Source organism: Oncorhynchus nerka, linkage group LG23, assembly GCF_034236695.1.
Source record: "Oncorhynchus nerka isolate Pitt River linkage group LG23, Oner_Uvic_2.0, whole genome shotgun sequence".
Taxonomy (NCBI): Eukaryota; Metazoa; Chordata; class Actinopteri; order Salmoniformes; family Salmonidae; genus Oncorhynchus; species Oncorhynchus nerka.
Genome location: NC_088418.1, coordinates 45,225,458 through 45,238,692, shown reverse-complemented (window position 1 = coordinate 45,238,692; position 13,235 = coordinate 45,225,458). Strand labels below are relative to the sequence as shown.

Here is a 13,235-nt window from a genome sequence, read left to right as displayed (position 1 = left end):
GCTAAATGCTACGCTAAATGCTACGTTAGCTATCAATACTGTTACACAAATGCTTGTTTTGCAATGGTTGAGAAGCATATTTTGAAAATCTGAGATGACAGTGTTGTTAACAAAAGGCTAAGCTTGAGAGCAAATAGATTCATTTAATTTAATTTGCGATTTTCATGAATAGTTAACGTTGCGTTATGGTAATGAGCTTGAGGCTGTAGTCACGATACCGGATCCGGGATGGCTCGACGCAAGAAGTTAATTGTTTTAATTGTTCAAATATAATTTGAAATAAAGTAGTGTTAATGTTGATTAATCACATATCCCAACCCTGCAATAAAGAGGGGAAGGGGTTCTGTCTCTAATGTATCTGTGTGTCTGTGTTGTGTTCTCAAATGAACATTTCCCTTGTGTCTAGTTGTAAGATCTGTTATATTTGATTGTCACTCTCTCTCTCAGTATATCAGCCATGTGAATCCATTTCGCAGCTTATCATATGTCATGCATCTCCAATGCAGCCATATGCCTACAGTCTGATGACATTACTGGCCTTATGGGCATCTGTCATTTGAAGCAGAAAATAGCTAAACTCACACATTGTTTACATGTTGAGATATGTTCTTCATTTAAAATGATACCAGTAGATAATGTATATGAGGCAAAGCATATACCAGATGCCTTTTAAGTACTGACGTGTACAATTGTTAAGTGTAAATCCAACCCTTGTAATTTAGTAGGTGCAGTATGAAAATAAGAAGATGGCAATTAGGTTACAGGAGATGAGCATTACAGGTCAAATTTTACGAGGTTCATTTTATTTTATTCATTTTCGCAATGTTGCTTGCAAAATTATTGCAGTTGTTCCTATAGCTTTATTGACCCTGGATAAGCTAGCGACTGGGCCAACACTGCTAACCTTTTAGGTCAATAATATTCTGTTTTTAGTAACATTTTGTTGGCTTTATAATCGTGAGAGAAAGAGACCTAGCTAGTAGCTAGCGAGTTAGTTATACCTAGGAAGCTTACAAGGTTAGTTGACTTTTCTCAAAACAAACTGTCACGCCCTGATCTGTTTTACCTGTCCTTGTGCTTGTCTCCACCCCCCTCCACGTGTCACCCATCTTCCCCACTTATCCCCTGGGTATTTATACCTGTGTTTTCTGTCTGTCTGTGCCAGTTCTTCTTGTTTGTTCAAACCTACTAGCGTTTTGTGTCTCAGCTCCTGCTTTTTCCAGTTTCTCTTTTCTCACCCTCCTGGTTTTGACTCCTGCCTGTCCTGACTCTGAGCCTGCCTGCCTGACCACTCTGCCTGCCCCTGACCCTGATCCTGCCTGCCATCCTGTACCTTGGCCCCACTTCTCTGGATTATCGACTCCTGCCTGCCTTGACCTATCGTTTGCCTCCCCCTGTTGTTACTATAAACATTGTTACTTCTACACAGTCTGCACATGGGTCTTAAAACCTGATACAAACCTCATTGTGGCTAGCTACGTCTTGTCCCTCATGCTAGCCTTTACAGCCAAATAACACTTCAGAAAACACATCTAAATATTGATATGGCCAGCACTGTAGTCCATTTCTCCCCCCATTGCTGCAGCTTTAGCTCATATTAAAAGAACAGCGAAATGCTGTGAAAACCAGTGTGCCACAAACGTTCTAAAATGTTTTGTCACCGGTGCTTGTTTTGTTGATTTTTTTTGTCCTCATAACTGTTGCTCCGACGAAACTCATCTGGAGCTCCGCCCAAGCAAGGTATTTGATTGGTTTGATGTGTTGCGAGGCATCACTGATTGACACCGGGTTCCGACCCCTCTTTAGCTCTATTTCTGCCATGGAACTTCACCAGGCTTCCTGGAATAAACATAGATACAGACTAGAAATGTTTTAACAATATACTTTTCTTTGCGAAGCTTGCATTAAATTGCCACTCCATTGCTTCCATTCACCTTGTCACAAGGGGATTTATGGCTGATTTAAGATGAAATCGTCAACCCTGTGACTTTATTTGGCACTGAATAGGCACTTACTATAGTCATTTATGTATTTAACCTCGAGATCTGTGACAAAATGTAAAAAAAATAATAAAAAAAGTTACACTCAAAAGGCACCGAATTAGTGGAATGACCCACATGTTGAGATCAGTACCAGTGGATTCTATATGAAGCGAATGTAAACACCCATTACTTTTCATTAATGGGAAGTGTCACCATTTTTTAAAATTTCACCTTTATTTAACCAGGTAGGCCAGTTGAGAACAAGTTCTCATTTACAACTGCGACCTGGCACCATGTGTAATGTCTGTCTGGAACACAAACAGGTTCCCACTGCCAGGAGCGTGCAATATTGCTATGTTACCATTCACACTAATTAAATGCCACCAAGTCGAGGGGTGTGTATAATTTGGTGGTTTCTTATAAAAACATGTGCTTTTTACATATCCCAACTCCCCCTGAGACACCCTCGGAGAGTGGGGTCACGGCCAAGGTCAGCCATTAACAACAGCAACCCTGGAGAAATGAAGGTTCAGTGCCTTGCTCAAGGGCACAGACAGATTTTTCACCTCGTCGCCTCTGGAATTCAAACTAATGACCTTTCCAGTTACTGGCAAAACGCTCTAACCGCTAGGTTACCTGCCGCCACAGTGTGTGTGTGTGTGTGTGTGTGTGTGTGTGTGTGTGTGTGTGTGTGTGTGTGTGTGTGTGTGTGTGTGTGTGTGTGTGTGTGTGTGTGTGTAGAACTCTCCTTGTCACAGAACATTGTTACGTGACTGTGTCACTGCTGCGATCACAGTCTGTCTCAGACCTCTAAGACCGGTGTGTCACACACACATTGATTATAAGCCCCTTCCTACAATGGGAAGAGAGAAAGAGGATGACAGATGGGTAGGTGGGAGGCTGGCCTCCACCCTAGAGAGAAAGAGGATGACAGATGGGTAGGTGGGAGCCTGGCCTCCACCCTAGAAACATCAGGCTAAGAGAGAATGTTGACGCATGTTAGAGAGCAAGCTAAATATGGACATCTTAGAGCACCGGGCCGAGAGGTCATTTAACATCTAACTGCCCATGAGGGGACTGCACATAAACACACCACATTGGAGAGATGCGTGTGTGTGATCTGAGATGACGATGCAGATCGGAAATACCCTTCTTAAGCATTTTGAAAACTGTTTATGTGAATGAGTAAAAGCTCAAACATTTTGGGGTCTCATCAGTAATCTCTCAAGGTTAAAGGTCATTCAAAGCAAAACTGGTTTCGGTTCCTGTACGAGAACATTCCTGTTGTTTTACCGGTTTTAATATAAACCCATTACAAAGTGTTTATCTCATTTTATCTAACAGTCATGAGTGTTCCTAACTTCCACTGGTGTACATGGACATGGTAATGTGTTTAGAGGAAAAGCACAGAGGAGTCCATTGTATGCTAGTCCTTAATTTCCTCCTTTCAGTGGTACAGTGAGTTTAATGGCTTATATTTAATAAGGACCGTTGAAGAATGCCAGAAAATGTGTTTTGGACAAAGTTATACTGTGGTAGATACATAACACAATAGCCTGTAGTACACCATATCACAGACAGGTTAGCACCGAAATGATGTCTAATCACCCTCTGCAACTGGAAAAGTCTAATGATTTATGGAATGCAACCAAGAAAAGTAGGTTAAATTGGCATAGTAAATCAATTCTGTTGTGTTTTCCATGAGATCAAAAGTATAGGTAACACCTGCTTTATGAAATAAATTAACACTGGGAACAGAACTATTCATCAAAAACAGTGGCTTACAAATGGGTTCCGCTTGGCCTGCTGCACCAGGGACAGTTACTCACAACAGCAGTCAGTTGCACTGTAAATCAACTGTGCAGGTGTGCAGCAAACACACACACACACACAGGTGCAAGCTAGCACACATAAGCATACATATGCACACACGCACACACGCACACAGACACGTGCGCGCGAGCACACACACACGCGCAAGCAACACACGCACCCCTCTGAATTGTCTCGATTGTCCAATCCACACACACTCTCACACAACCAGCTCTTTCCTCTTCCTCCTACCCCACCCCTTCTTCTTGCCACCGGTCGGTCCATAAACTGCCCTGTGAGAGGAGATAAACCAGGCTTGTCTGGAGGAAACGAGACGCTGGGCCGGTTGTGAGAGATGGAGCTACCTAAGCACTGAGACGGCTGCACTACGTCATGTTTTTACCAGTCCCAATACAGTACGTCAGGTCACGACCATGCACGTATCTCAGTCTGCCGAAGCTTCTTTTTACCCTGTGTGTATATGTGTGTGTGTGTGTGCATGCGTGCGTGCCTGCGTTTCTTCGCTTGTCCAATAACGTCAGGTTAGGGCAATGCAGTTATCTCTGTGTATTGTGCGTGGTTGTAGCTATAGGCCTTGTCTGCAGTCAATGTGAGCTAAGTGGAACAACAGGAAGTGCCTGGTCGGTGTAACGGTGTATCTGCTCCTTTTAAACAGATGTGTTCTACAGCAACAAGTGTTCACCATGCCGTGCTGCCCAGCAGCCCAAAGTAAACCCAGCCAGAGGTTGTTATGGTGTGTGATAATGTCTGTCGCACAAAGGCACTTATTATACCACTCTCATTGGATGGTTCTCAAGAACTGAAAAGGTGTTGCTCTCCACTTTCTGAAGAACCGAGTATTGAAATCAGTGGAATGCAAGGTGGAAGTAGTGTATGATAGCTAAGGCGATGGAGAAAATGATGGCGTTTGATTGCAAATATGCAGAGGGAGTCAAATAGAGAACACCCAGAAGGCTGTTGTATAGAATACCTGTCTCCGGATTCTTAGATCTTCAATCTAAGGGCAACCATGGCAGAGAGGGAGACGTGTTCATCCATGTATATGGGTAAGAGAGTCTAGCTAGCTACATTTTCAGATATTATACATTTCTAATTTGTCAGAAAGTTGTTTTCATTGCAAGTTATAGCGTACTGTTAGCTAGCTAGCTAACGTTAGCTGGCTGGCTCACTAGCTAACACTACATGTATGATCTGTGCAGTAATATTATTAGTATCTCAGAGCCATTTGCATTACTAGTTATAGCTAGCTAACATTGAACTAGTTGGTTAGCTACCAGCAGATTCATGCATGGTATTAACATTATGAGTTTGGATTATGGTTCATTGTTTAGCTAGCTAGCAACATGTCTAAACAGAAAGACTCCACTATGCAACTTTGATTTGATTTGATATAGTGTGTGTTTACCAGAGACGGTAATGTGAAGAACAACATGACCTGCACCAAAGTCAATTTGGGATATAACGTTAGGCCAACGAGACAGTGTCCAAGTTCAAAAATTCTCTGGTAGAATGCCTTGCTTTTATTTTGTCACACTCACAACCGTAAGCTATTATCTGTAATTAGCTCGCCATTAACTTGTAAATAATGATCTTGTTGTGAGTTTATTTTCCTGTAATAATGAATACAAATGAGCTAAAGTTAAGACGTTGTCAGCTATATGATATGGACATTATTTTAACAGGCTAGCCAGCTAACTTAACATTAGCTAGCTAACTAACAAGCTAGAAACGAACCAAAACATTATTTAGAAAGTTGCTTTTGGTTGCCTGGTTTACTAGATTGACATGTACTAAATACGTTTTTAAACAGATGGGTTTAATGGTGTTAAAATACACCAGTTATGCTATTTTGGACCACCAGGCTGCTGATGTCATGCAGCCTGTTGTTTTTGTGTTTATACTTTTTCATAACGACAACGACAAGTTTGATGTCGGACGACAGTAGAATGTTCATGATGTCACTGCGACAACAGTCTACAGACATGTCGATAGACGTAGTAAAAACCAGCCTTTAGTCTTGACATCTTTGGTTGTTTAGTACACTACCGTGCTCACTCTGTTTAGCACATGACCTCACATGTGAATCCTTCAAAAGATGGGTGGGGCTAAGGCTTAAGATGGTGTGTAAGATGCCGAATGGCTGTAGACAAATAAGAGGCCTCCAGTAGAAGTACCAAAACATTCAAGGGCTATTTTCTCAAAAGTGGGGTTCGCAAGTTTATCAACTTTCAAAGCAGAATTACTTTCCCACTGTTTCTCAACTGTAGTGTATGATAAACCTTTGAACTTTTTCACATTTTGTTGTGTTACAAAGTGGAATTGAAATAAATGTAAATGTAAATGTTGTAAAAAATTAAATAACTAAAATAGTAATTGCATAAGTATTCACCCCCTTTGTCTAGGCAAGCCTAAATTAGTGCTAAAGTTCAATTTGGCTTAACAAATCACATAGTAAGTTATATGGAATCAAACTGTGTGAAATATTTTTTAATGACTACCCCTTCCTCTGTCCTCCATACTGTACATACAACATCCGTAAGTTCCCTCAGTCAAGTATTGAATTTCAAGCACAGATTCAACTACAAAGACCAGGGAGCTTATTGAAAGCCTCATAAAGAACGGCAGTGATTGGTAGATTGGTACCAATAACAAATAAGACATACACAGACATCCAAGACGCAGTCCTCCTTCTGAACTGAGCTGCAGGAAGGAAACTGCTTAGGGATGTCACCATGAGGCCATTGACTGAGTATGGATCAACAACATTGTAATGACCCCACAATAAAGTGAGAAGAAAAATACAAATATACTGAATAAAAATGTTGGAAAAATATTCCAAAACATGCATATATATAGGGGCGGCAGGTAGCCTAGTGGTTAGGGGGTCGGACTAGTAACCGAAAGGCTGCAAGATTGGATCCCTCGAGCTGACAAGGTAAAAATCTGTCGTTCTGCCCCTGAACGAGGCAGTTAACCCATTGTTCCTAGGCCGTCATTGAAAATAAGAATTTGTTCTTAACTGACTTGCCTAGTTAAATACAGGTCAAATAAAAGTATGCAACAAGGCACTAAAGTAATACTACAGAAAAATACGGTAAAGGAATGCACTTTTTGGCCTACAGGAAATGCAAAGCCTTATGTTTGAGGCAAATCCAACACAACACATCACTGGGTAACTGCCTCCTTATTTTCAAGCATGGTGGTTGCTGCATCATGATATGGGTGTACTTGACATCGGTAAAGACTGTGGAGTTTTTCAGGATGAAAAGAAACGGGATGGAGCTAAGCACAGGTATATTCCTAGAGGAAAACCTGCTTCAGTCTGCTTTACACCAGATACTGGGAAAGGAATTCACCTTTCAGCAGGACAATAACCTACAACACAAAGCCAAATCTACACGGGAGTTGCTTACCAAGAAGACAGTGAATGTTCCTGAGTGGTCAAGTTACAGTTTTGACTTCAATCTGCTTGAAAATCTATGGCAAGACTTGAAAATTGCTGAATAGCCATGACCCCAAAACACTTTGACAGAGCTTGAAGAATTTTGAAAAGAATGATGGGCAAAGATTGCACAATGCAGGTGTGCAAAGCTCTTAATAAAAAAAAGTGTCTCAGGGGGTGAATACGTATCTAATCAAGGTACATTGGTGTTTTATTTTTCATTCATCTTTTTTTACCTTGACATAGTATTTTGTGTAGATTGTTGACGAAAAATAACAATTAAATCCATTTTAATTGCAAATTGTAACACAAAATGTGAAGAAACCCAAGGGGGGTGTACCACAACTGATTCCAATGATAAGATCTCTGTTTCTCAGTATGTCTGTGTCTATCTGACCCTTGAGTTTCACAGGTTTGAATACACACGGTCCTCCCCACAGAACAAAACACTATATTTGATCTCTATGGTCCTCCCTAAATCTTCTCCTCAGTTCTGCAATTTCAACCAACTGAGGAAAACAAAACGTTTCCTCAGGTATCTATGACTTCAGACAGACAGACAGACAGGCAGACAGACAGGAAGGCAGGCAGGCAGGCAGACAGACAGACAGACAGACAGACAGACAGACAGACAGACAGACAGACAGGCAGGCAGGCAGGCAGGCAGGCAGACAGACAGACAGACAGACAGACAGACAGACAGACAGACAGACAGGCAGGCAGGCAGGCAGGCAGGCAGGCAGGCAGGCAGGCAGGCAGACAGACAGACAGACAGACAGACAGACAGACAGACAGACAGACAGACAGACAGGCAGACAGACAGACAGACAGACAGACAGACAGCGTGGGCAGCCGGCGAGCCGTGCCTTTGTATGAATTCCGACCGCCGTGTTTAGTCTAACGGCGTAATCATTCTTTCATTGCTCTGACTCGGACTAATCATGCCTGATCTATCCCAACTGCGCCCTCGTCCTCCACCATCGCCCGCCAAACTCTTGTCTGTCAATGCAATCTATTACTTCATGATGACTTTGAAAATGATATCGCCCACCAGAGAAATGTGATTTAATAAACATGTTTCTGGACTTGACATGATCTTTCATCACCATCCATTGTTACTCACGCCCTGTTTATTGTGACTCATGCAATTCAAACGTGGTTAGCATACATGGTGAACACCACGTGTTGCCGGAACATTCTTCAGAATATTTGATAACTACAATTCACCTCGAGCTGTACGTAGTCTGGCAAATATTATACTAGGAACACATACAATGATCATGATATGAGATATGTCTTTTTTTTTTGTTTGTTTTTTTTACCCTGAAAGAGAAGGCCTAGAGATACTGTGTCATTTCCTTATACAGAACTCGCTACGACATGCTAAGAATCAACTGACCTCGATAATGTAGTCGTTGCCATCTTTCCCGTGGACGGCTTTCACAGCACAGATGTCAAGGCCCCCGAACATCTCGGCACAGGAGTCCACCCACGCACGATATCTGGAACACAGTGACATCCACAACTGTCATTGTCAACTACAAAACAGACCTGGGCAGTGAAAAACAACTTTTGCTAACCTGAGGGGCTTGTATGACATATTTGAAACCCTCAGGTTTGTTCGTTTTTACCACTCCTGCTACATGCACTTTTCACTTGCCTTCTAAACTCCCATCACATTGTCTTGTAATTACTTGTGTGCACATTAATAAACACAGTAATACATCTTTAAGCTTTCAGAATTTCTCATAATAAGGCTTCTCTGTTATGTCTAACAAAGTGTCTATAGGCCGGCTTACCTGTCTGTCATAGCGATCTGTTCCAGCATGGCTGAGCCTGTGTTAGCCTTCCAGTTGCCTGAGATGGACGTCCTCCTAGAAAAGGTGAGATCAAATCAAAGAGAAAATCAAGGAAATGAATCAGGCATTCAGCTATTCTCTGGACCGGAATGGAATGCAATGGTCAGCTAGCTTAGTCATTGTGTTTTTGTAGTTCAACGGAAGACCCTGGGGGGGAGGGGGGGGGGGGTCTGTTATCGTTGAATTCTACACTGATGACGATTGCAATGTACGCCGATATTATGTTTGTGTAACGGTCGGTTGGAGACGTGCTTTCATGACTGGTGCCGAGGAAATAAGTGGAGATAAGGAGGTAAATTCCACTCGTTTTAGTCAGGCAATAATTGTTCGGATTGAGAGACATGAAAGTAGAAAGGGCGTAGATTCACACTTTCATTGTTACTGTGCATGGTGTTTTACATTTACTGCAAAGGTCTGTTGTATACAAGAGGGTGCTGTTGAGCATTTGAAATTGAAGTGGCTGGTTACTCAGAGAAGATTACATTAGTTCAAACTGAGATTGAGACTATGAGGCTGAAGTTGCCCAGTGGTCACAGTCACGTCGGCTGATCCTGTCACTTCCCTCTGGGGAGACAGAATGGAATGCCAGTTCAGGGTGCAACCCTGGTCGTTGTCCCTGGGTAGAGAAGGTGCTGTTGTGTAGGTGAGCCCTGCATGGCTCCACTGACTGGGAAGGGTGTACCATGGGCCTATTCCCACGCTCATATTGGTATGCAGGATGGACTATTCTTGGGCCTGTCTCTGTCTCTCTAGCCATCTCTCTATTTCTCTGTCTCTTTTTATGTTTCTCTTCATCCGTCTCTGTTTCCATGTCAACCCCCCTCTCTCTGGTAAAGTCATTCACATGCAAGCCATATAGTTTCCTTCTAGTCACATTCATTGCTGACATGTCCAAGTCACAGACAAAACCCAGTGTACACAGCATAGAGACTACATCATACTTACATGTAGGCCTTGTAGTTGTTGCCGATTTTCTGGATCCTGATGTCGTACTTGGACAGGATGTAGGGCTCAGAGGTGGCATAGGTTCTGGCCAGCGCCACCACACTGGTAATATCCTGGAAGTCAAGTTCGTTCTCCACTTTGATCTGAAACAGGAGGACACCACTAATTAGTTAATCGGCAGGAAGATATGCCTAATTGGTGCTTTGTGATGGTTAATTACCAAACATGCTGTAAAAGCAATGAGACAGGAGCTGAAGTAGACTGTTAGAATCCCACAGGAATGTAAATCCAACACAGACAGGACAATGAAAAGCTTCCTCTCTGGAAAATGTTAGGATTTTAGGAGCTGCATGTTTCTCACATCCATGAGAGTTCATCAGGTACACAATGACGTCATATACAGACAGTGCAGTAATAATTGATTGCATTTATATAGCGGGTTTCCACCTGCAGTAGGTGGTCAAAAGCCCTTTACATAGTAAGGGAGTAAACTCATCTCTTCCACCACTAATATGCTAGACAACATTTTGATGGAAATGACAAACAGTAGCTAAATTCAATCGACCCACAACTTAACCAAGGAGAACAAACATTCAAATTCTGTAGATTCCTTTTTTTCATACAGTACATGCTAATCTACAGTATCTTTTGTCTTTTTAAATGTAAACAGGTTTGATTAAATATATTAACTGACAGGCACACTATGCCTAAGAAATTCAAGTACCAACCAGATATGTCTGTATTGATAGCTAACAAAAGAGGGATTCCAACACTCCAGAAACTCCCTCAGACCACGGGAGAAGGGTCAGAGGAGTAGTAGACAGCCATAAATCAACAGCCCGTAATGTACAGCTGTCTGAATGTACATCATCCATATGATGTATGATGATAGCAGCCAGAGTCCTGGACATTCCCTTTATATTCCCTCCATTGACTCTCATTATCATCCCCTCTGGCTGTTATCTCTGGTATTATGATTCATCCGTCATGGCAGTGGGAGTCGGTGGCAACAGTGAGGCGCTGTCGTGGACAGGGACAGATTGGACTGATGCTCTCCCTTTCCCACCCACACTCCTCTTCTCCTTTCAGCTCGTCTCTTCTTCTCTCCTGTGGCCTAATTGTCAAGTGAGATGAAGAGGTCTCCTATGGTAAAGATTTAAGGGAGGGCGGGCTTGAGTTGGCCCACTTTCTGGATCAGGCATTTCATTCTCTGTTTTGTCACAACTACTTTTGAAGATTCTTACTTAGCATCTTGAGTGTGTTTGACATAGAGGTGGAGGTAGCTAGACAAGGGGGAAATGCTTTTCCTCTGTTCATATGAGGAAAGTATTTGTGCACTTGGCTACCCACTGTGGTTCCAAAGGTATAACCCAATACCTCTGGAGAGCCAGAGAAAAAGAAGCCAAACCATGGTGTAAAAGTAAACTATACTACTGGAAGCAGAAACCATAAGGTAATTTAGAGGGTATGTACTGGCAGTTGGATCAAGAGCTGGTTGAGGTGGAAAGCAACGTGATTCTGGACACTGCCCAGTTTCGATGGTTATGAAATATTCCCTAGTGTCTGTTAAGTCTGTCTACCCTTTAGTGAGCCGTTCGTAACTCCCCAAACCAGGATTAACAACTCCATGCGATGGACAGGCTGTAAAGGTCTCTTTCTGAGATCTGATATCATAAAAAAAAATAAAAAAATGAATTGACGTTAGACTAGGATGGGAAGATAGAAGTAGCCAATCATGATCTTTTTTTTAACGGGTATTCACCCTGTCATCCTACAAGATATTGCCGTAACATTTGACTTAGGCTACGGATCATAAAGAACCGTTGAAGTGAAAACCCTCTGCAGTTTATTACATTAGGTTACGCAAACGTAGTGTTAAAAACAACTGAAAAAACAACTGAAAATCGTGACACTGGCCATAGTCCTAGTCCCAATTCCACAACTCCAGATACTTGAATTTTAACCAATGTCTTTTGTCAAGAGACTCTCAGCTCAATTTAAAAGCCATGTGAAGCACTTGAATGGCCTACATCCAGACCCTCTTCTCTCCCCCAGTTCTAAGTCCTCTGTGAGGTCAGAGGAGTTAAGTGAGGTCCTGGTCTACAATGGGCCTATGCTAAGTGAGCCAGAGGGCATGTGGGAACTCTATAGCACTCCAGGTTCCTGTAAAATAGGAAACCCCACCCAGCCCTTCAGATGGAAAGGGGGAAAAACGTATAGGAAGTGCTTCCCCCTGTGTACTGTGTGAACGCACAGACTCGGCCCGGGAGGTTCTGTATTATATGTGAGGAAGGTGGGCTCTATTTGGGGCTAGTAATCACTCACTTTGGTTGACTGTTCACTGAACTGCATGCTGTTGAAAGTGTGTGTGTGTGTGTGTGTGTGTGTGTGTGTGTGTGTGTGTGTGTGTGTGTGTGTGTGTGTGTGTGTGTGTGTGTGTGTGTGTGTGTTGCTTGCTTCCCTGTGTGTTTGCGCGCACCCTGTGGTGGTGCCACTTGCTAATGACCCACTTAGCTGGGTTGTTATGCTGCCTGCCCGGTGCCTGGGTGCCCCGAGGCGAACAGTCACATGCTTGTTTTAATCCTTGTTGTTATTTACAATGGCCTAATGAGAAAAATAGTCTTGGGGTTACGAGACATGAGACGGCTTCTCTCCAGAGTTTAGAATGTTGTATTCAATGGAGGATGAAGTCTAGAACAACATGGGCTGTAGAACAAAATGGTGAAACAAAGAGGAGGAATAAGATATAAGGAGAAATTAGGATATATCCATGTTCAAGCTTTGTCTATTTTCTGCGCCGCTGCAGACTCACACTTGCAGTAGCATATCCAGGCCTTAATGAGTTAACTAGAAGAGGTCTTCAGATCCCGACACTGATCAGCATGCCGGTGCCCACGTCATGCCCATATCTCCTCCCTAACTCCATAATAACATGTAAAAACCCCCTGAAAAAGCCCCCAAAGTCCCTTCCTATCAGACAGGCTGTGAGATCATGGGCTTCGACAAGGACCAGATCCAGCTCAGCTTCACACCCGTCTCCACCTCCTCTCCGAGACTGATAGTCTGCTTATGGAAGGGATGTCATGCCATCATCCCTTTGGCAAGCTCAGAGATACACAGAGAAGAGATAAGGAGCCTGGTCTGTTATGTACAGTTCAACTCCTTACTGCACAG

General features: G+C 42.8%; 1 protein-coding gene across 1 annotated transcript in view; it reads right to left on the bottom strand.

Annotated features, from left to right (window-relative positions):
* LOC115106914 (synapsin-3-like) overlaps positions 1-13,235 on the bottom strand; it is a 132,196-nt gene that overhangs the window by 13,207 nt on the left and 105,754 nt on the right. The window contains exons 11-13 of the mRNA XM_065008400.1: positions 10,062-10,204; positions 9,057-9,131; positions 8,657-8,759 (exon numbers count right to left, since the gene is read on the bottom strand). Coding sequence (XP_064864472.1) covers positions 8,657-8,759; positions 9,057-9,131; positions 10,062-10,204 — 321 coding nt within the window. The remainder of the gene's footprint in view (positions 1-8,656; positions 8,760-9,056; positions 9,132-10,061; positions 10,205-13,235) is intronic.